The sequence below is a fragment of the Hypomesus nipponensis genome, chromosome 20, assembly GCF_054491055.1.
Source record: "Hypomesus nipponensis isolate SF chromosome 20, ASM5449105v1, whole genome shotgun sequence".
Classification (NCBI taxonomy): Eukaryota; Metazoa; Chordata; class Actinopteri; order Osmeriformes; family Osmeridae; genus Hypomesus; species Hypomesus nipponensis.
In genome coordinates this window covers 3,517,258-3,542,341 of record NC_140380.1, presented here as the reverse complement: position 1 = coordinate 3,542,341, position 25,084 = coordinate 3,517,258, and the positions used below count along the sequence as shown (strand labels likewise).

Below are 25,084 nucleotides of genomic sequence, written 5' to 3'. Positions count from 1 at the left end.
ACCCTATGGCAGGCCCCCAAACATTCAGCCGGAGTCAAAGCAAAGGAATAGTATCTAGTGCTATGCAGCTGTCGGAAAACTAGCGCCTTCTGGTGTAGGGAGCCAGGCATCAGAAGGGGGTCTTGGATGCTCCATCCGTATTTCATCTCAACATTCATCTCAGCTCATAGGGAGTTGTCCTATTGTGGAAGTTGGTATGGGGGATGTTGTAGTCCCCTGCTTACGAGACATGGGATCAACAGTTACTACTATTACCAAGGTTTTTTTAAAGCAATATTTTCAGGCACAGGGGGTAGAGCATCTGTTATGTTGCTTATGTTGAGCTGGATGTTAATGTGTTGGGCAAGACCCTACCAAAAATTGGGGTTTTAGTAGTAAAAGATTCCCCAGATTTATTTGCTCAACAACAAAAAAGCAAAGTGCCTGGTTTACTTGGGATGAACATCATCCGCAGTTGCTATCATGAATTATTTGGTCACAACGGCTCTGTCTTTGATCATCTTTTTGCACAACTGTTGGCCCTAACTGGGAACAAGCACTGTCTGAATACCATAGCATGGAAACATTATCAGAGAGAAGTTGTATTGGCAGGGTCAAAGTCCAAGGTCCAGCTATGTGTATCCCTGAAGGATCTTTAACATTTATCACCACAGCTTGTCCTCAGGTATCTAGGGCCATCCTCCCCTCTGAATTCTTGGAGCCCTTGTTTAGGGAAGGTCAACGTCCTGCAGACTTACTCATCTCAAAGGCTTTACTTGCGGTTCACAATGGTCAAGTCACCCTACCTGTTGTAAATATAAGGGATGTGTGGCTTCAACCCCATACTGTCTTAGGTGAGCTCCATGTAGTTCAGTTAAGGCAAGAGAGAAATTCTATCTATTACCATTCAGGAAGGTGGGGTTCAGGGCCAAATAGCTGTCGTTTAATCACAGAGGGCATCCACCATTCCCTCCTGACCCTTCAGCTCTTTCCTGGCCTACACTAACTTCTGAGTAAGAGCAGGAGTGTAGGGCTTTGTTAGAAAGGTATTGGGGTGTGTTCAGTCATGGAGATTGGAACATAGGCTGTACTTGTTTAGTGGAGCATGAAATACCTTTATTGGATGAAGTGCCTATTAGGCAGCATTACCGACGACTAATCCCAACCCAGAATGAACAGGCCAAAGCTCACATATGAGCTGTTAGAAAGATAAAATCAAAGTGGTAGCTGAATAGAAGCGTCCTACTACGACTACTGAACTGCGTTCCTTCTTAGGCTTTGCCTCGTATTACCGGCGCTTCATGGAACGGTTTGCACAGTACGCTGCCTCATTACACCAACTGGTGGCAGAGCTTGAAGGTGGTATAAATGAACCAAGAACTGGGGGGAGAAAGACACTGGAAGGGTGCTGGAGTGAACAATGCGAACACAGTTTTGCAACGTTGAGGGAGCTCCTGGTCAGTGCTCCTGTTCTCGGAGCGCTGTCTTTTCCAAGCCCTTTGTATTGGAAATTGATGCCAGCAATACTGGCTTGGGGGCAGTCTTGTCCCAGGAGCAAGAGGGTCAGCGAAGACCCATCGCCTATGCCAGCCGAGGCTTAAGGCCTACGGAGAGAAACATGTCAAATTACAGCTCCAGGAAGTTGGAGTTCCTCGTTCCTAGTGGGCTGTCTCACACACAAATTCAGAGAATATCTGCTCCGAGGGAAATTCACCGTCTATACAGACAACAATCCACTCAGTTACTTACGCACTGCAAAGTTGGGGGCGGTAGAGCAGCATTGGGCATCAGATCTTGCCCTGTTTCACTTTGACATCAAGTACCGTCCTGGACCCTCTAATCGAAACGCAGATGCACTTTCAAGGAAAATGCTCAAGATTTCATTGACGCAGTAGTTGACGGCATTTCGATACCACAAGAGGTCAAGCAAAGACACCTAGAGTCGAGGACTACTCTTACTGGGACTGCGTCTAGCGGTTGATTGAGGCCCTCCCTACCACCAAAAGGCAGATAAAAAAAACCTGCAGGCTGTAGACCCCATCATTGGGCCCTTCCTGCACTACTGAAGGAGCAGGCCCTCAAAAGAAGAACGGAGTAGGGAAGGTGTAGAGTTGTACACCTATGGGGTACCCAAGCGGATCCATTCGGACCAGGGCAGGAACTTTGAGGATGATCTGTTAAAACGCCTCTGCCAATTGTATGGCATCGAAAAGAGCCGCACAACTCCATACAGACCAGAAGGAAACGGGCAATGCGCGCAGTTCAATAGTACGCTGCAAGTTTTGCTGAGAACGCTTACCCCAGAGAGAAAGAAGAAATGGCCCACGTACTTACCCAAAGTGCTGTTTGCTTACAACACTACAGAGCATTTAAATGTGAAGTTTGTCACCGAAAATAGATATGATTAGAATATGGCTCAAATCAATAGATGCCGACATTGTTGTCATATCCGAAACTTGGCTGACAAAATCTGTTAATGATGATGACATTAACATGGATGGTTACAATGTTTATCGTGCTGACAGGGCAAAGAAAGGTGGCGGAGTTGCCTGCTATGTGAAATCCAAATTTCTTGTCAAGGTGGTTCTGTCCGAATCGATTAGCAAACAATTTGACAATTTCTGGCTGTGGTTGTTGAAACTTCTAAGGGACTTTGTATGACCGTTGTTGGGTGGTCCTCCATCTGCTTCAACCGAGGCATTACAGTCACTGTTACACCTTTTAACCAGACTAAATTCTCTCAGAACAACCTTCTCGACCCCAACCAATCAGGGTTGAAGACTGATCTCAGCTCGGATCAAGGCCTGCCTCACAGACATCTCCGCCTGGATGACCAAGCACCACCTCCAGCTGAACCTTGCCAAAACAGAACTCCTCATCATCCCGGCCAAACCCTCCATCTCCCCCAGATCTCTCAATCACCCTGGAATCTGCGACGGTGACCCTTTCATCCTCTGCCAGGAACCTCGGGGTGACCATGGATGACGAGCTCTCCCTCACAGCCCACATTGCCGCGGTCTCCCGGTTGTGTAGATTCACCCTCTACAACAGTGTTTTTCGAAGTCTGGGTCGAGACTCACAGGTGTGTCGAGGGGGATGAAAATTGGGTCGGCAAATATGTTTTCGTAATTATTTTGTCATAGGCAGTGCTCGAAGTGGGCCGGTACTCACCGGTACGCAGCACCAGCACTTCTACATTTTACTCTTAAGCGTACCAGCACTTTTGCTTGCGTACCGCTACTTCTCGCATGTAGCCGGCCCGGTACTCTACCACTGACAGAGAAAGCTTCAGAGTCAGAGAGATTGGTAATGATCCTAACATTACATAAACTACACTACCCAGAGGGCACTAGCGCTACGTGACTTACCTCAGATCTTGACGAATCACGTAAAGGCAAGCAGTCATACCACCCTATCAGAAGTTCGCTTCTGTGTTGTGATGAAGAAAATTACGTCACCCTGCTGAAAATGATGGAGATGGGTTACATTTATGGAACTATCCGATTGAAAAGTGAATGTCTCAGTTATTCCTTATATTATACTCTAAGTTGTATTATGGGAAATTTGATGCTAAGCTGTGACTGAGTAAAACCAAATAGAAGTGTGAAACGTTGGTTTTAGCAAAGGAGGGTAGGGAAGTACCACTCCATGGAATGCAGAGGCCTAGCCGTAAATTAGAACGTACACATATGGCCAAGCTGCAGGAAAACTACCAACCAAGTCTGAAGCTGTCACCCAGGTCAGGCCTAGGTCTGTGTCTAGGGGTTTCCTATGTTTATAAAGCACGAGCATCCCATACCAACTAGAAAACAGCCTAAGATGTGTGTGCACCCAACACGAGCCTGGACATGGTCAGATTTATGTAAGGACAGAGATGCCAACGTGATCCAGCTTCTGTAATCAGAAACCCTAGTATAGGGGCCAATTGGGTGACAAAGCGTAGAAATGGTCATCAACAGAAAGGTACCAATAATGTGAGGATGCATAATGTATCTGTGACCAACAGTATTGTACCAATAGCAAAAAATGACACAAATAATAGGCAGAAAATACAGTATATAAGAGGATGTTTGGAGAGAACTTGCCAGTCTGCTCTTGGGAGCTTACTCACTAGGATACCTTTTTTACCCTGTGTTGGAATAAACTTTTGCATCAATACTCTGAGTTTCAGTGCATCTGTTTGGACTTAGCCTGATTTTTGACTGGTTTGGACTTAGAATAATTTTCAACGTTGGGACTTAGCCTGATTTTTGACGGGTCAACACTTAGAATAATTTTCATCGTTTGGACTTAGTTTATTTTCCACTTGTCAACACTTACAATAATTGTCATCGTTTGGACTTAGGTTATTTTCCACTTGTCAACACTTAGAATCATTTTCAACCTTTGGACTTAGTATATTTTTGACTTGTACGGACTTAGGATTTTCTTCACTTCGACACTCTGATTTATTTTCACTATACACGGGAACTTGCAAAAATCATTTACGACAGTTGGAGTAACGTGTTACAGTAGTCAGACTACTTTTGTTAGGTAATGAGTAACTTAACGCGTTACTTATTTAATTGAATGAATTTGTTACTAGTTCCTTGTTTAAACAATTAACGTGTTACTTAATTTAGTCTTTTGGTCGAGAGCACTCAGCATGTAGCTAACGTCTAGGAAAGTTGAGGCTACTTTTTGCTAGGTACCTACGAAAACGTCTTAATCTACTAGACAGGTGGCGTCCCATTCGTTCTTTTGGTGAGTCTCACGATCCCAATTTATCCGGCGTCATGGAGCCAACCAGCTAAATAGTCATTTAAGACTTTGTACAGGCCTACGTAATGTCACACTAAATTATGTATTGAACTCAAGCTGGTGTGATGTGTTGCTGTATCGTTAAGTGGTTTAGGTTTAAGATTATATTACAGTAAGTAAAATAGTCTGGTTCAGTACATAAGTGAACACCATTTTGCTACCATATACTTAGCTATAACTTACCTTTGTTTTACTCCTAGATTCAAACCTAGCCCTGGTAAATTGTATAGCGAGCTAACAACTAGACTTCTACCTAGCATTTTACAACTTTATTTATTGATTAAAGAGTTTCTTGATTCAAGAACTTAATGCAAATATTGCTTTTCATTATGGTAGATTATTACCTTGATCTGTCCTGCTGTATATTGAGGATTGATCATGTTATATGTGAGTGACACTGAAAATTCAGTCCAATATGTGCCATTGCTGAAGTCAACCCATTAAATGTGCCTTCTGGGCATGACAGTGACCAAGGGGAATTGTCTTAGAAATAAAATACTTTTCCTAATGTAACGCAAAAGTAACTTAACGCCTTACTCTCTACAGCAAGTAACTAAGTAACCTAACTAGTTACTTTACAAGGAACGTAACTGTAATTAGTTTACCTTGCACTTTTCGAGATTAATGTTGTTTAATTGTATCTTGTTTAACTACATACTCTTATGGTTCTTCCCTTTGGGACTTATTTAGTTTTCACAATGTATGCTTCATGTTTTGGTTACCCGCAATGTTTGTTGTTATGATCAGTGACCTATGCCCTTTTGTAAAGCTCTCTTTTGGAAGTCGCTTTGGATAAAAGCGTCTGCTAAATGCATAAATGTAAATTATAGTGAAATTGTTTTAGCTGGAGATCTTAACTGGGACTGGGATAAGTCTGTGTCTGGTGATTTTTTATATTTTTGTGTTTCTGTAAATCTTACCCAGTTAATTAATTCACCCACTCGTCCAAGTAATCTGAGAAGTCCACATTAATCACTTGATTTGAACAAATGTTCCTCATAAATTCTCTTCTGTTGGTGTTTTCTGCAATGACCTAAGTGATCATTGTGTTGTTGCTGCAAACAGAAACACTGAGGTCCCTAATTAAAACCGCGTATCATTTATAAGAGGAATCTTAAACAATTTAATGAACAAGGATTTTATCATGATTTGTTACATTTTAATTGGAGGAGGATAGAGCTGATCCCTGATGTAGAGACAGCCTGGTCTTTTTTTAATGATGGTTTTACACAAATCATAAATATACAAGCCCCTTTCAGGAGATACAGGGATGTGATAATCCCTGGTTCTCCTCTGATCTAGCAGACGGTATTCATGAGCGAAACCTGGCTTGGGCTAAGGCAAGAACAACAGGTTCTGCCACTGACTGGCTTGTGGTTCGGCAAATAAGAAACAAATGTTCCTCTGTTATTAAGAAAGCAAAATCTGAACATTACTTGTCTGTTACTGCTAAGTAGCATCAGTAACAGTGAAAGTTTAAATGATCCAAGGAGATTTTTGAAAATGTTAAAATCCCTCTCTGTGAGCAAGAAGTGGCAAGCTTTACCAGCTCTTATTATGAAGGATTCTGTGGCTGTTCATGACAAAATGGAGATATTGAATTGTTTTAACATACACTTCATATCTTCTGGCTCTCTGTTCGACTCGTGTTGTCCAAGGTCTGTAAAACCCTGTATTGGTGTTCCATCTTATGCCGGTCAGCCTTTTAATTTTGTCCCTTTTTCTGTGCAGGAAGTTCATAAAGCCCTAAAAAGTTTAGATCAAAGAAAACCTTCTTGGCCTGACTGTATAGACCCTCATTTTTTTTAACTGGCTGCTGTTTTTGTTGCTGAGCCTTTTGCATATCTTTTTAATCTGACAATCAAAAATAAGGAAATACCAAGGAAATGGAAATCTGCTTTTGTTCTCCCATTGCTTAAAGGTGGTGACCCAGCTATTTTAAATGACTATAGGCCAATTTCTAATTTATAAGTACTTGCTAAAATTCTTGAAACTCTTGTGAGCAAACAATTTTAAGGAGTTCTTATACACCAATGCCATTTTATCAACTTATCAGTCAGGCTTTAGGAAAAAACATAGCACTACTACAGCTAATCTGAAAGTGGTAAATGACATTTCTGTTGCTCTTGACAAAAAGGAAAATTGTGCGTCACTGTTTATTGATCTGTCTAAAGTTTTTGATACAGTTGACCATGATGTTTAAAAGCTCAGGCTCCTCAACTCAGGGCTCTCGGCGCAAGTGGTAGCTTAGTTCACAAGCTACCTTGAAAACAGATTGCAGTGCATCAGATTTAATGGCCTATGCTCTGATACTGCAACCGTCTGCAAAGGTGTGCCCCAAGGCTCAGTATTATGTCCACTTTTATTTACTATTTATATAAATAGTCTGGGTGAAAATGTGTTGGATGCTAAGTTTCATTTCTATACTGATAACACTGATGTATTGCTGTGCATCAACACTTGTGCAGGCAATTGATCTCTTGCAAAATACCCTTTTCCAACTGAAACTTGTTCTGAATACAGATAAGACTAAACTTATGTTTTGTCTTATCTGTATATAGAACAAGTTTCAGTCTTCCTAAAGAACCAAACACTCGACGGGCTGTGATATTTGTCTATGAGAAAAACCCTCAATTACACATTTGCTCGAACCATTTCACCGAGGACAGTTTTGAAAACCTGGGACCATGTATATGGAACGCCGAGTTAGTCAAAATTAAATCAATAAATAAATAGGTAAATGAATAGATAAATACATACATAAATAAATACGGCTATGAAATAAACTCAGAAAAAAAAAAAATTGTAATAAATATATAAATATAACATTATATAATTATATAGCTGAATCCATTTACCGACATCAATAAATAAATACATTTATTTATTTAAAAATTACGTTTTTGTAAAGACAACATGTATTTAATTAATGGGACTTTTATTTCCTAATGCCACATTTATTTATTTTTTGAGACTTTTACGGCACCACATTTTTTTCCACATTTATTTCCACTCCACATTTATTTCAGTGCTGTATTTATTTCACATCTCACATGCAAATGAGAGGGGCGTGGTTATCGTCAGACCAACGCAGCAGATAGCTATGCTACCTGTATGGGGTTGACAGTGGCATCGCACTGCCGAAAAGCATACAATGTAGACAAGCTTTGCCCATAATGTCTGTGTCATCTCTGCCTTTGTATGGGAGTGATGGCGGTGATTTAGTAGCCTACGTGTGGGGACTTGATCTTTGATAGCTATGAGGTTGCGCTGAAGTTACCTTTATAAACATGGCTTTCACTCGTGTGACGTGGAACTCGTCTGCAAAGCTAACAATCACTCTTCCTAGGTGGTATGTTGGCTATCACCGGTCTCGAAGTCGGCAACTGTAGGCCAAGTGGCTGGCTATCCGGCTAGCTAGCTGACAAAATAATAAAAGGACGACATCAGTGTGGCCATTTCAGCTAGAGCTAGCTACTGTAGAGCTAGTAGTGTTGTGCTGTATTGGCACATATGAACAGCCAAACCCGTTTTGTCACTGAATGGTCATTAAAACGAGTCCAGTGGTAGTGGTTTGATTTAATATTGAATAATTCCATAAACCTGTACCTAATATCTGGGTTTGGTTATTGTGTACTGTGTTGAATGGGTCTTGGTCTTGACACATCTTGGTTAGTTGCAACTTTAAATTGCCAATAATAACAAAGCGTTAAGAAACTTGACTTCAATTTGAAGCAGTAGCCTACTGTAAATCCAAAGGTATGGGTAATGTCTGGAATGGTCTGGCTTCACTTCAGGTCTCCTCTCACTAAATGGTAATGCATGGCATAATGGTGAGGCTAGATCGTTATAATCAGGTGCCTTATCGACGTAGTTATCCACATAATAGCAGAGCGATGTAGCGGTGGTGGCAGTGATTGTCTTCTTTGTTGCTAGCTGTGTTAGCTAACATTACCTGGCACTTATCACCCCCCACTACCTGTACATCTTGCACACGAACAGTGCTCGATAAGTCTCAAACTATTTAAGACTTCAATATCTATGTTCTGTAGAGCACTTATCCGCCCAAGTACCTCTACAAAATCTACTATCTGTGCCAAAATAATATATCCTGACAAGCCATGCCGTTCGGCAGTGCGATTCCACTGTCACCCCCATACAGGTAGCATAGAGCTCTATCTGCTGCGTTGGTCTGACGATAACCACGCCCCTCTCATTTGCATGTGAGATTTGAAATAAATACAGCACAGAAATAAATGTAGTGTGGAAATAAATGTGGCGTGGAAATACATGTGGAAATAAATGTGGCGTGTAAAAGTCCCATAAAATAAATAAATGTTGTCTTTACAAAAACGTCATTTTGAAATAAATAAATGTATTTATTTATTGATGTCGGTAAATGGATTCAGCTATGTAATTATATAATGCTATATTTATATATTTATTGCCATCTTTTTTAATTTCTCAATTTATTCCATAGCCATATTTATTTATGTATGTATTTATCTATTTATTGACCTATTTATTTATTGATTGAATTTTGACTAACTCGGCGTTCCATACATGTAAAGCAGGATTTTTCTATGAAACTTCTGATGTAAAGAGGTGCTGTTCCGACCTTATGACGTTCATCACAACCGCATGCTGTGTGATATTGTTGTCGCTAACAGTTATTAGCAATGCTAACGTATCCGCCGCTGCCTGTATCTAGCATCAGTAGAACGTGAGATGACTTAACGCTAGTTTATTAGCGATGGGCTAACGTTATTTCATGTTCCTGACTGTGTTTCATTCAAATGAGTAACCCGTGTTGTCATGTAAATCTACAATTCAAGATGCATGTTTGTCCAAATCTATTTTTCTGCAAAATAGCTAGAGCTAACTGCTAGAGCTAACTGAAGCGGAGTTAAATCACGATAGTTTGTTTGCTAAGCTGTGCTAACGTTACCCATCAAAGTCGATCCCGTTTGCTTCGACAACAGAAGTGAAACCACTAACATTATCATTTCAAATGATATCTAGTCAATTTGTTGAAAACAATGTTGTGTAGACACAATGGATTTATTTGTTTTTTTTCTAGTCTCCACCTTCCGTTTCAGTGAGTGCTGTTGGCCGTGTTGCGTCTTCGCGTAAAGCTACTAGCTTCACTCTTTGTAAACTAACCAATCAGCCCGCAGCTCATCTATATATTCAACAAGACCATTTCAAAATTGTTTAATTATAGGCTTTTTCACAGGGTTGCAATAGGGCGCATAGAAAATCACCCGGCCCATTTTCAGCCCAACCAATGTTACATACCCTGTTCGGAGACCGTAAGGAACAGTGTGAAATAACCCAAAAACCCAGTCAATTAGTGTTGGAAAGTTCGGATCATTTTACCGACTCGGTTTTTTGAATGTCGTCCAGTAAAATTAACATATCTTTTTTCGAGTCATCCGTTCATTTCAACCCGGGGTATCATTTCATACTAGCATTTAATTATCACCGCAAACAATTACACTGCACTTAACTGTAAGTAAAGTACAAAAAAGGCAAATAACAAAACCTGTAATTATTACTTGTGAACAAATATCATTCACATCTTACTAAACCTAGTCATGCGAAAGTGAACAAGGTAAACAAATCCTTTTCCTCTTCTGAGCCGAATCAGGTCACATGGAAAATGATCCAAAGACCTGTACCCGGAGTCTGAGGCAAAATTAACTAATCATTTCTGTTTCCTCTAGCTATCAGTATGAGCCTATGCAGGTCACGTAAAAAATGATCCAAAGACTCGTACCCGGCGAATCGTTCACCTCCCAACCGTGTCTTCGGATCAATGTTTTGTTCTTCTGACAACCGAGTCTTCGGATCAATGCTTCGTTCATCTTCAGGGTATGAGTCTCTGGATCATTTTTCATGTGACCTGCATAGCCTTGGTACTGCCTAGCTAGAGGAAACATAAATGATTTGTTCATTTTGACTGGGTCTTCGGGTACGAGTCTTAGGATCATTTTTCATGTGACTTGGCTCAGAAGAGGAAACAGAAAGTATTTGTTTACTTCATTCTCTTTCGCGTGACTAGGTTTAGTAAGACGTGAATGATATTTGTTTACAAGTGGGTTTTGTTATTTTAACCTTTTTTCTCGGAAGGGAGAAAATGAACGAATCGCTCTCTGAGACTACTCGTTACTCCCGAGTCATACTAACAAACGACACATCACTACAGTCAATCACCCCTTTAACTTGTCATTTCTGTGTTATTCTGCCTGTAACTACCGGTTTTATGTTTCTGCCTGTCTTGGCCAGATCTCCCTTGAAAAATAGATTTGTAATCTCAATCTTCCTGGTTAAATAAAAATAGCACTATTCGAAAATCCCATTTGAAGGTGAAGTTCCATAACTCACCACCAGAGGGGTATGTAGATTACTCCAGAGACAGCCATGGACAGCACCAGGCTCCGCCAATCCCTGAGGAAGTAGGCGGCACAAGGCATGGCCATCTGGCCAATTCCAGAGCCCATAAACACCCCCAGGGAGCAGAACATTACCCGCATCCTGGGACTGAGGATCTCAGAGCCTGCAAACACACGCACACATGCATGCATTCACACACAAACATATTCATACACATACACACATAATAACATAAACAGCAGTTAATCAGTTGCCCTTCTCAGGCTGGGTAGTATAGACATTTATACCTACAAAGGGGTTGCTCTGTAACTCTGACACACAGAACTTTGAAGTATTAAAAACCATCAAAGTATTTAAGCACCCCATTGGCATTGAACATTGTTAGCATCACTGACCTAGAACGTACGCCACCACGTAGTTGGAAAATCCTCCAAAACCAACAAAGAAGAAGATAGCGGAGAAGACCTCCCAGCTGGGGGAAAAGACTTGTGCGAGGATAGCAAGCGTCTGCAGAACCATCATTACGAAGAGCACGGGCCGCCGACCAAATCTGAAGGACACATACAAGTACACACACGAACAAGCACACACGCACATAAGGATGTACCCAAACACACACACATGAATACACACTGACACACACAAAAGGGACGGACAGGGGGGGTCGGATACGTTTGTGATTACCGTATTTTTCGGAAAATAAGACAAATTTTCTATAAACCGCACCAACCACAATAGGGAGCTTTGTGTTTGTAAATGTGACTATAAACCGCACCGGAATATATGCCGCACTTGATACTGGAACAATGATACCAATCAATGCACGAGTATAGGCAGTACAGCATGCCGTTGTGGAACACACTTGCGGAATTCCGCATGTCTTCTTACATGTCAGAGCGACCAAAGATATTTGACAGTTTGAAGCCAAATATCGTTGATTGAATGTTGACAGACTTTGCTAAAAAGTATTGATCCATCCTCCCCTTACAAAAAAGAGGTATATTAAAGTATACTATAAGTAGGGCTGCACGATAATGGCCAAAATGATAATCACGATTATTTTGATCAATATTGGGATCACGATTAATTATCACGATTATTTGTTGATTTTAACCTAATCAAATTTGATTGACACAATGCATTGTACCTGCAGAATGGATGTGAATAAAACTCAGAATATACAATCAATAAAAAACAAACGATCTCCGTCCACACTAGCGTTTTCATATAGTTTTCCAAATGTTTGCCGTCCACACTAACACGGGTACATGACGATCGTTGTCATGGTTACGCCACTCCTGCTCCTCCCTCCCGCCACGGTGCCCTGTTTACGTACTCCTCTGGCAATACTATTTGGTGTTTTAAAATTGTCCCACCAGCTAGCTGTTCAGCCAGGTCTCACCCAGAATCGCCGCTCTGTTTGGTTTAAACCGTCTTCTCTGCCTTGTCCCCCTATCGTTCAGGCACAAGTAGGCTACAAAACTCGCCTTCTGCGTAGGAGTAACGCATACCCTTACAAAAAATAAGTATACTTCAAGTTTATTTTGTAAGTATACTTAGTATAAAAAGTATACTATTATCATGTTACTTAAAGTATACTAGCAGTGTACTTACTTATATACGTTTTTTGTACTAAGTAAACTGAATTGGCCCACTTTTTAGGTAATTTAGTACACTTTAAAGTACACTTATAGTGTATTTCAAGGTTTTCTTTTGAATACTGCAAAGTATTCTGTGTAGTGCACTTTCAGTTAATCAAGTATACTTCCTAAAGTACTTATAAGTATACCTTGGAATACTCTAAAGTAACCTGTGTAGTGCACTTTCAGTTCATGAAGTTTACTTCGTAAAGAGACTCAAAGTATACTTCACAATACTTTCAAGTGCACTTTCATTTAATGTAAGTACTTCAAGAAGTAAACTTCAAAATATAATTTTCCTATTACTTACTAATGTATTAAAATGTTTAGGGGCCCCTCAAACGCCTCAGGGGGTCTGGTGCAGAGCCTGTTTAAGGCAAGCCCCCACCCCTTGCCCCTCGGCTTGAAGCAACGGCCCCGGTGGATGTAGGTGGTATTGCATTTACGGTTAGGTTTCCGACTCTTCCTATCGTATTTATTCTATTAACTCAAGTCAATATTTACAAAACTATCTCCCCCAATAATTTTTTTTCGATTCTCGAACCTGGCTCATACTACTAGCTTTTTCATAGAATAATTTAGCTGCCTGCAAATGTGCTCGCGGATACTAACTGGAGAACAGCACAGAAGTTCACATTGGCCGATAGCCGATTTACATTGAGCTGAATGAGCCATAGAGTGAGCACAGGGAGAAATGGCTTGAGTTGCCTGCCTTGTTGTAGCAAGTTTAGCAAATGGTTGTCACACATACATGAAATGTTGTTAATATAGTTTATTCACATTATTTTAAAACAGATTTGATATTTCGTAAAAACGTTCATGACATGATGGCAAATATATTATGTTAAGCACCAGCATATTGTTGACATGTCTATCTGGAGCAAAGACGAAGATTCATACTTCAACTGTTAACCACAATCGGAAATGATATATATTTAAATAATATTAGTCTTGTGTGTAGTCTAAGCTTTTGTTAAACACACCCATTATTCTTTTTTTGATTGTGTCATCAAGCCAGACGGCTTTTGTGGGACACTAAAGGTCCTCAGTGACTATGTTTCACCCCCACTTACATCTGATGGAAACGTCTTGTAGCCTATATGGTTCTGTAAATAAGCCCCTTTCAAAGGCAAATGTTCAATAAAGTATATTTTAGACACAGTTGTCAAGCTTTTATTTATTACATTATTACCAAGTCTTGTTAGGTCACGTTATATCCATTAATAGGCGTTTGGTTTTGTAGGATGAACATAACACTGGCCACATTTCTACACTGATGATAAATTGAAGGCAGTGTGAATTTTGTGGCATTTCGTTTGAATATAAAGTTGTCAGTAAGCTATGTGTTATGTTCTTATATATGAAAAATGACGAAGTAGGCAGAGCTTAATCAACAGGTACTTTACTCAGGGCAGAACTAGCATGGCATCCCCCGGAAGTCACTTCTTCATCTCTATACAACCTGAATCAGTACTTCCTGTGCTGCATTAAAGGTACAGGACACAACACTGGCATTATGGAAGATTTCGGTTACCAAAATAACTAAGCTTTCTTTGCCTGGCTAGAACAACGACGGAGCTGTTCATGTTAAAAGTTTTTTCATCCAATACAATGCGTTGGAAATCATACTCATATCACGAAGAAAAAAAGCAACATGTGATGAGTTCCATCTAGAATAGCCCTATATTTAGCCCTATAGCCTATTTCTAAAAAACAAGTGGAAGGAATACTCTTCAGTGACAGAATACATTTCCCTTAAGTGCATCATGTCTCTGATTCTTATCGGACTTTCTGCCCATAGATTCTGCCACTGCAATGCCTTAGCTCACACGCTCGTAACCATATAAATCTATGCTCGCGACTGGTTGTCGCAAAGTATGACGTGTACAGCTAGTTGCAAGCGTGCACGAGGTCTCGGAGCTAGGGAAAAAAAGAGCCACTGTGTGCGTTCGACATGATCCGACTTCATGCGGCGCTGCAGCCGGCTGACTTGAAACAGTGAATTCTGGTTAGACTTTTTGTCCGACTTGAGACGGCGCCGAGGATACGTGACTGTGACGTCGCCATCAAAGTACTGTGAGATCGATTCGAGAACTGCCGGCTGTGTAGCCGAGCGCATTTTCTCAAGAGCAACTGCACAGGTTCAAGTGACGACACAGCTATTTCATGATAGGCCAGACTCACATACAACAACTGTGAGGCGTGTTTTGTAATATTCGGACACCTTCAGTTTCGCCAACGCTCAAAAAAGTTTAATTGAATTAAAAATGTGTTGAAGAAAGGGTTTTAGTCAGCCTCTTCACTAACGGAAAGACTAAGTTTAATTATAAATAAAGTAAAGTAAGCAAACAGCGCTTGATCGGCCATGACTGACATCAACTCAGCAAACCACGAGAAGCTGGAATGTCCGACTTCACAGAGCCGTTTTCAACTCCTCCGTGACTGCAAGCGGCTACTCTCGCCGGTCGTTTCATGCAGCCGCAGTCCATGTCGAACGCACCTACTGTTTAAAGCTAGACTGGAAGACACGGAAGTGGAAAGATGGCCGCGTCCAGTCTCGCGCTCTCGCTTGCCTTACTGCGACACTGAGCACTTTTCATAGAAATTAATGGGGACACCATCTTGGAAGACAAAAGTAGCTTACTCTAGTTATATTAACTCTATGGTCTATGGAGAGCCTGCCCACTCCCTATTAAGCCCCATTGTACCGAATTTTGTTGCAGTTCCACCAGAGTTCCACTGGGAGTGATCGCGGTCGAGTGCAAAATGAATGGGAGTCTATGGAGCTAAACGGCTAAATTGTTCTCTTTCGCCTGATTGTCGTTGAGAAATCTCAGATTTGATTGTAGTTTTTGCATGTTCAACATGGATTACAGGTCAAAAGTTGAATGAGTACTTATGTCCTATCGATTTCTTACAGGGTAAGTCGTTGTTGCCCATAACACGCTAGCATTCTGCTAACGAATGATGATTGGTTAGTTAAGGACTGACTACGACCAGAGATCCCGCTTGATGGCATCCGAAGCAGAACCAGAATGTCAGAGCATTAGCAACATTAGCAACAACATTAGCAAGCCAAAACTCTTTCTAGCATGTGTATTGACAGGGTGCTAACCTGTCAGCTGTGTTGTCGATGCCTCGAGAGAAAAGTGGAAGTAACCAGAACTTACCGTCAAGCAGTAACTCTGGTCGTACGATGTGTATGACGTCAATGACATTTTCAAAGGCTTTTTAGAACGGAAAGGCGACTTTTTATGCCACTGATTACATAATGACAATATGACAATATAATAGCAGAATAATGCAAGTACACTTTTGTAAAGAACGTTTTATTCTTTAGAATCGGAATGTGAAAAATATAAACTAAATAAATTAAATAAATACACCTTTCTTAACAAAAAAGTGCAAGTTAAAAAGAACTAGATCAAAACAAAGTAACAATGTTAACAAAGTCAGTTTAGACTTTTAAAGTGTCTCACACAAAGGCACAGATGCATCAACAGGCCATTTCTGCTGCCAGATCAGTTTCTTAATTGTTAGGCAGATTACGAGAAAGGAACACCAACATGTTTACCTTGTGGGGCTTAAGGCAGGATCTTTGTGGGGTAACAATGTTACCAGCTGTGCTAAACATTCTTTCTGAGCTAGTGCTTGTTGCACAAATGCACATGTATTTTTGTGCTAACTTGGCTATTAGGGGAAATCTTCTATGGTTATCACACCACCACATCAAGGGATCAGATGATGCATCAACTGCTTCTTCTTGGAGGAACTTGGTCAGCTCCGCATCAGCCTGCACTCTTTTTGGAACCGATGCCAGAGTCTGGTGACTTGTAAGTTGGGTTCTTCTGTTCTGGAGAAGGTCACAGAGCCTCTTTTTCTTGGTTGCTGGAGGTTCAGATTCAGATCCTTCGCTTACCCCTGCAGCTTTAACGCAGTTCTCACCACTGGCACATTCTCTTTTTAATTCTTCCTCGTTCATGTCTAGTAGTTCTTGCAAGAGCTTTCCTTTGACATCATCCAAAACCTCTGCATCCTCCATGGTACCACGATACCTTGGATCCAAGATGGTGGCCTTTGTCAGAAGGTTTTGGATTTCAGATGGGCTGTATTTCGTTTTCAATACCTTGCACATGTTTGCCTTTATGTTTGCTGTCAGTGCAGTGTCATTTGGGTCTGGTGATAAGAGTTCCCCTTGAAGAAGTTCCAACACAGGCTTTACTGAGGACACAGTGACATATCTTTCCCCTGAGAGGACATCTGTGAAATCAGCCACTGGCTTGACTGCTGCATTAATGGATTCCAACACAGAAACATCCTGCCAGGTTGGGTTGAGGTGGCCATGTTTTCGATCTTCAACCAGGACACGTCTTATGGCTGGGAGTTGCACTAGGACCCTCTCTATCATTTTTTGCTGGTACCCCATCGTGTGGCGACATCCCGTGGAAAATATAACACAGTTTTTTTTCATTTGTTTGTCTATTCTAACATTATACATCAAATACTACTTTTACGAGTAGCACTTTCACAAATAATAATTTTACATAGTTATTATAATGTAACCAATTATTTAATACATACAAACAGGCCCCAAAGTAAGTAATAAAAATAAAATTAAAAAAAGGTTGATATTTACCCTCTAAATATGTTGTGTTGTATAACAAGTTATCATCACTCACCAGTACTAGATTGTGTTGGGGGACATTGGTTTCAGTGTGTGCCTTCCTCAGGTCTCTCTTCTTTAGCCAGCTCAGGTTGAAGGTGTTGACAAGATTCCTACAAAGTCCCATGGCACGCGCTGTGCGATCCTTGTCACTGTCCAGTCCATGGGAAACAGCCAAATGGAGGTTGTGTCCAAAGCAATTAAGCCATGACCAGCCAAGATTACGTATTGCAGCCACAATGTTTGCACCGTTATCTGTAGTTATACAGGCCATTTTGCGTTCATCCAATTCCCAGTCTGCTAAAGCAGACTGAAGGGCTTCAGCAAGTCTACAGTGTGGTTCTGGGATATGTATCTGGTCTCTAAACACTTTGACTGCAGAGTCCAGTCAGCAGTTATGTAGTGTATGGTCAAGCTCATATAAGGCATCATATTTGAGCTTGACCACATATCTGTAGTGGCAGAGTAAAATGAGATGTCTTTTATCTCCTTCAGAATATCGTCTTTTACTTTGATGTACAATGATGGAATGGCCGTTTGAGAGATGTACGTTTTCTTTGGCAATTCGTACTGTTTGTCAAACGTTTGCAGCATATTTTGAAATGCTGTTTTTTTCGACTGTATTTAATGGCGGCATCTCTTTAGCGATATAGCGAGTTCAAACGTTTGCAGCATATTTTGAAATGCTGGTTTTTCGACTGTATTTAATGGCGGCATCTCTTTAGCGATATGTAAGGGATAATGCCCGACGAGGTGTACAATATCATCTGATAACGGACGATGCGGAGGCGTGAACGAGTCCGTTATCAGATGATATTGGACACCTCGAAGGGCATTATCCCGCTTATACCATGGTCACTTGCCAACGATTTTTTTTTTACAAACATTAATTTATGTTTTAAGGCGTTTAGCAATAGAAATCTAACGTTTTTTAACGTTAGCCAACTCTGATATTTATAGTCCGCTCAGCTCATAGAACCAACACCGGCTTTCCTTTGGCTGAGCTATTAGCCCAAAAGCTAACGTTATGCTAGCAGGATTCAAAGCCAATAACATTGTGTACGGTTGACAAACAGTAAATATAATTTTACAGTATGTTAGACAATAAGATTTGCTAGCTAACCAGCCATGTCACTGTCCCAAAATCAATATCAAGATTTTCACGAACAATATCGGCCATATACTAGTACTAGGGCTACAGTATGGCCGCAGCCTGTGGAGCGAGTTGAATAGCAAATGGATGTGAGATGATCGCATCATAGTTGACATTTTCTCCAATCAGTGATTATAATTTGACAGTATGTTTAACAACAAGACTAGCCAGCTATCAAGCCATGTTATTGTCCCCAAATAAAATCAAGATTTTTAAGAAGAAAATAATCGGCCATGTGTAGAGTTGCTACTAGCCGCAGACTGTCTGAAGTAGATTGACTAGCGAGGTGAATAGCGAATGGGATGTGAGATGAGCGGTTACGTGACACTGACACACTACATTCAGAAAAGAAACATTTTTCAAATAGGTTAAAATAAATATTGAAGTCACTCATGTTGTAAATACAAGTTTGCTTGTTAAAGTCTTTCACTTATTGTAAATGGAGGCTTTGACTACGTCACTGTTGTTATGGTTACATATTTAAGATATTTTGTACAGGCTCCTGTGAAGCCAGCGGAATAATTTAGAACGGTGAAGACAGTTTTTCTGCAATGACGCAGTAGGTGTCCGTTATCACCCTATAATTTACACCCCTGCAGCCAATCAGAATCGAGTATTCACCCAGACCATGGTATAAAGCGAGTTAGCCTACGCTATCTGTGCGTGTGCGCCATTTCGCGATATCGCGTTTGTATTTGGACTGTCGAGAAAAGGCATCTGCAACAGATAACTGTATGGGAGACCCCGCTCCAGCTTTAGGTCTTGTTCCCAGGTTCAAAACCTGGGTGGGATGGTTGTTTTAAGTGAGATTGAAGGTTGGTTGTGTTGCCTCTTTTCGTTGAGACTGTTTTTGAACAAAGTCGACATACGGCTCGTTTAAGTTAATTGGCTCTCCTCTCTCGTTCGACTTAAAGCCAAAATGTTCCCACACCGGAGCTGAGGATTGCGGCTTTAAGTCCATTTGGACTTATTCTTGTTCACTTATTCCTGCTAACTTATTCTTGCTAACTTATTCTTGCTAACTGGTTGGTGATGTGACGAAACAGTAGCCTACACTTCTTAAGACAGTGGGTTCACGCCTTCTCTTTACCTGTCGGTGTCCGCTGTGTGTATGCGCTGCCTGAGCCCCGCCTATTCTTTCGACAAAGGAGACAAGACTACAGAGGTATGGAGGATTATAGGGGCCAAAAATAAATAAATAAATACTTGGATAAATAAATAATTATATAACACAAAGCTTAAATAAATGACACAAAATATATAAATGTTACATGTATTTGTGTGTGTATATATATATATATATATATGTTTACGTTTTCATGTGTTTACATGTATTTATTTATACTTACATTTATGTATTTATACTTACATTTATTTATTTATTTATCCTTACATTTACATTTATCCACGGCGTAACTTGCACACAGCAAAATAAATCTGTTGTCTCACGTCACCAAGTCAGGGGGCGGGTTAAAGCCTCTGATTGGTGAATGAACAGAATTACACACCAGGCAGACTCCACCAGTCTTCAATCTAGAGGGATCTCTCTACAGCTGCTAGGGGTGTGCGACACTGTATGATGTGGTATAGATCAGACCAAGGAGTAAATACAGGGCTAGTATTGCCAATACCAATACTTTTGGCTTAGAAAATCAGTTTATCTACTTTCGTGTCGGGGAAAGCAATGCCTCAAAATTGATTAAGTGAATGCATCATCAATATGAATATTTGAATGAACATTTAAAATGTTTCCTTTAATGAATTGTTCATGATTATGATCATAATAAAACACAGGACAACGAGTTTTGTCAAAAATACAAATGTGTACTGCTGAGTCGTGTTACTGCATGTATTTATTTATACTTACATTTATTTATTTACACTTACATTTATTTATTTATACTTACATTGTTTTTATAAATGTTTCGTTTTTGTAAATGTCGTTGTGTGTTAATGTTGTTGTGTTTTCAACTTTTGTTTGCTTCGCTAATGTTGCTGTGGTATGCACCTGTGAGCCACCATAAAAAATAGTGCCTTCTCGCCAGCGTGGAAGTACTTTTTTCGGAAGTATTTTTCGGAAGTAAAGCCGCGGCTTGTACCCAGATTTTACCAGATGTTTTCTTGTGGTTGTATGGCTTATATTTCGAAGCGGCTTATACCCGGTTTTAGAACAAAAAAGTGGCAGGGCTCGACAATAACGATGGCCCGGGGCCAGTAAAAAGTAACGTTGGGACAGTTAAACTAGCAACTCACTGGCCCGACCGGGCCACTGCAAATTATTGATTGAAAAAAAAATTTGCAATGTAAAAGTTAACATCCTTCATATGTTTTGTTATCTGCTAAATGCATAAATAACTTTGCAGCTAGTGGGGCACACAGTTGGCAAATCAAGAGTTGAGGAGTGACGAGTGGTTGTCAAATTGTAATTCTCTAATCTCTATACATTTTTTAACAACTGGCGCAAGACTGGCGCGAGACAATAAAGTGAAGATGGCAGCAAAGTAGAGCTATGAGCTCTGTGGATATTTTTACATGTTACACAGGCACCGACAATTTTCTAAAACAATACCTGACCAGCCATGCTAGCAGTAGATGACAGCACCTGGTTTGCATGACAGCTAAGCGGATGGTTGACAATCCATCTTCCAGGCCGTTGACCATGCTGTTCAGGAATTTCAATGTAGATGCCCATAGTGTTAATGCACGACTTATAACAACGGCATATCACGTCATTAAGACGGGCCAGCCGTTCGCCTCGTTCCCCCAGGCTATTGAACTGCAGCGGAAGAATGGTGTCAACTTGGGTACTTAGTATCATACTGATGAAATGTTATGGAAGCTTTTATATATTAGCATTGAGGGACCAGAGGTTTCAGTTGTGCAGAGAGATGGCTGTCAGCAGGGAAGAGAGCATGTCACGTTTGAGGTTAAAAGTCAATTGTTTTTCTGACTATTACCTTTTTATTATCACTAGAAATGTGATTTCATTTTTGTTATTTTTATATCCAGGATGTGTTTAATAAACAGAATAACACAACTTATAAGTCTTTGGTTTTGTTGTAACAATGAAATTACGACTTTGAGGAGGGGCCATTAAAAATTGTCTTGGCGCCAGTAAGTTTCAAACCCACTGGCATTACAAAAAATGTTAATGTTGAGCCCTGAGTGGCTTCGTCCCAAGATCTCTACAGACCGTGCAGCTAATTTAATGCTCAACACTTGAACGGGGGCTTATTACTTGAAAGAATAATTTTCTGTGTCGTCTCAGTTACACTATCAGGGCTTGGAAATACAGTGACTTTCCATGGGCGTAGTTAGACCCTTTTTACTGGGGCAAGTGCCCCAGTATAAATTTGCTGTGCCCCAGTAAAATCTAAAGTTTGAGTTTTAACAATTTACTTTATTAGTCAGTGCATTAATTTAGATGTGCAAAGCGCTAAAACATTTTCGCACTGAAATGTGGAGTTACGGCCGATTCATAACTGACTCCGTTACGGACAGACGCACGCACTGAGTCGGACGGATTGGTTGAATTTATACTCCTCCGACGGCTCTGCGTGCTGAAAGCAATTCACCGCCAGAACAGCAGAGAGCGCTGCACTGCGATGCTAGCTAGTTTTTCGAAAAGTCGGAGCAAATTTACAAATTAGCCGTTTCATCAATAAAATAAGCATATTTTCAGCATCTACACTGCCCGTTTCTCGTCACATTTTAATTCAGATGCTGATTTACATGTACTGTTTAGCTGAAATATGAATTGTAAACTTAAAGCAATGGCGTTCAAAGGATTCTGTTCGTCTTGTTGGTCACGACAACCCCGCCCCTGACGCAAGCGGTTCCTATTACGGACCAATCACAGCCAAGGGGTATCCGTAAAATGACGGACTACGTCAGATCACTGAGTGGCTCCTCCTGCTGTACTGTTATTGAAGCTTACATCAGCTAGCTAGCTAGCTTCAGGATGTCCCTACCACCCACAACTGCATCTTCCCTGGATGCAAGAACTCCAGTTGTGCTGCAATGCCATTTAAGTTCCCTATTGATAATTAAAGGGAAAATAGGTGGATATATTTTGAGAAGAGCCAATGGCGGACAGTTTTAACATGCACCAGAGACAGACGGGGTTCACCAACACACGGCTTCTCTTGCAGCGTGAGCCGTACCGAGCATCGCCCCCCCGGCCGTTCATCCTCCGGTCGCACCTGGACCATCAGTTCTGTGTGCTTGTTATAATTGTCAGGATTTGAGGGGTGACCTAGTGGTCACTGTGTGTCATGGCAGCGCTCTTTCAATCAGCAGCTTTTTCCTTCTCACCACCTGTTCCCTGTTTGCACTGATTACACCCCTTATAAATACCCTCTGTTTTCCCTCCTTCTTTGCTGAAGAGTTTTGTTATGCTTGAGACCTGTTCTAGATCCTGCTATATACTAGTGATGGGGGAAACAAAGCTTTTCGAAGCAACAAGCTATTTGACACAGTTGTCTCGAAAAAGTATCGCTTTTTCGAAGTGTTCGATACATCTTCTCCATAAGGACATCTGCTGGTCAGTTTATGGTATGGCGACTGTATCGAGCAATGGAAGGAATCAAGTGACGTCAAGTCCTCGAGACGTCAGTCTCATAATCGTCATTGACAACTTGATAAATAAAGGTTATGTGACAAATGTTTTGATTTGCAAGTGTCAAAAATATGTTATCATATATCTTGTTGTATTATAAACAACGTAACGTCTTTGCTACTTTACGTTTATGATATTTATTTTTAGGTTCTTATAACGTTAATTACACAAAGTTCAACTGAGTATGGACTCGTGGTAAGAGCGCAACTACTCACTCAGACGTAGTGAGATAGCATCCCCTCACCCTGTTTTAGTATAAGTATATGCTAAAAGAATATATCACTATATAATAATGTAAGCTAGCGGTTAAGGTTTTGGAACATGCTTTTGCAACCGGGAAAGGGATGGCCACATTTGAAGGCTGGTAAAACTAGAGAAAGATGTAGGCTATGTGCTTGTGTACACCTACTATCTCATATCTATATCTCTGTCTATCTAGCTCTGGCAATCTATCTGTATCTCTGGTTCTGTCAATGAATGTAGTGTCCGTAAATAGGCCTACGTCTCCTCTTTATAACCTACGAATATTAGTGATGTCTGATGTCTTGTAAGCGTTTGAATAAAACGCCGTTTGTCTCAGCTGCTCGTGTGACGTCCGATGCTTCGGACGTCACTTTGACACTTCGACTCTGATCACGTGGTTTTTGCCCATTTGAAGCCACGCTCGACACGTTTGTATCGGTACAAATTGTTTTGAAAGGTCGATACCGCTTTGTGAGCACGGTATCGAGCATAACATCACTACTATATACGCTTTTCCCCCTGCCATGTTGAGCCGCGACATTCTCGGACCCTGCCTTTCCTGACCACGTTTTTCGGATCATCCCTTTTTACTTGCCTTCTACTGCTTGTTTTCTATTTTGGTTCCAGAGCTTTGATCGTAAGTTTTCAGTTTTCCTTCAATAAACTTTCCGTTCCGCACTCCGTTTTAGGGTCCTCCTTGCTGCCAGGCGTGACCAGGGGCGTCTTAATAGCACTTGAGGCCCCTGGGCTATGGACTTTTTTTTTTCATTTTTTGAGACCCACCTCCCGCTAATCGCAAATGTCAAAAGTTTCGTCTTGGTAGCAATTGAGTTGCCTGTATTTTTATTTACGTTCGGTTGCACGCTTTAGGCTGAAATTCATTTTTTGTGGCAAAAAGTGCCTTGTGTCAACGAACGGAACTTTGTGTGCTAGCCTACGTCACAACGTCAGCACACGACGCATGGATAAAACGTGCATTGCTGCACAGCAAGTATCGTATCGTGCCATGGTGTACTAACATAATTATACATGTAAGCAATTCAAGACTTGTACAGTAATGTACAGTAAGTAATGTCACATTAAATAATGTATTTAAACTCAGGCTTGTGTGGTGTGTCTGTCTTCAATGCCACAGCCTAAAATGTATGTCAAAAAAAACGTTTTTAATAGAAGGTTTTCACCGACGTCATGTTCTGGGCGGTAACCCGGATGCGCGGCCATTGTGGAGGCACTCGGTGTAAAAAACTGAACAGAGTACAATGGAGTATTATGCGCTTTGGATACTTGAAGTGAATGTAGCCATATCCAAACAACCGAAAAGTTCATCAAAACGCGTCCAAGTTGCAAAAGCATATAGGGAAGGACTTGGACCACAAGAAAAAGTGCGATATTTCGAGAAATTACAATTTATTGGCGGTGCAGATCCCTACGAGTTAGCGTTATCCGTGACAACCCGGTGATTCTTCCTTCAGGTGCATATCCCAATATAGTCAACTACCTGGTTTTCTCGCCGAGCCCATACACAGCGGAAGACCTTAAATCCTACAAAGGTTTTGAGGCCTATAACCAGATGGTGTGTGGATGGGTGAGGG

General features: G+C 40.9%; 1 protein-coding gene across 1 annotated transcript in view; it reads right to left on the bottom strand.

Moving 5' to 3' along the window:
- Positions 1 to 25,084, bottom strand: part of LOC146245183 (organic cation/carnitine transporter 2-like) — a 51,748-nt gene that overhangs the window by 21,852 nt on the left and 4,812 nt on the right. The window contains exons 3-4 of the mRNA XM_084683430.1: positions 11,571 to 11,725; positions 11,167 to 11,338 (exon numbers count right to left, since the gene is read on the bottom strand). Coding sequence (XP_084539556.1) covers positions 11,167 to 11,338; positions 11,571 to 11,725 — 327 coding nt within the window. The remainder of the gene's footprint in view (positions 1 to 11,166; positions 11,339 to 11,570; positions 11,726 to 25,084) is intronic.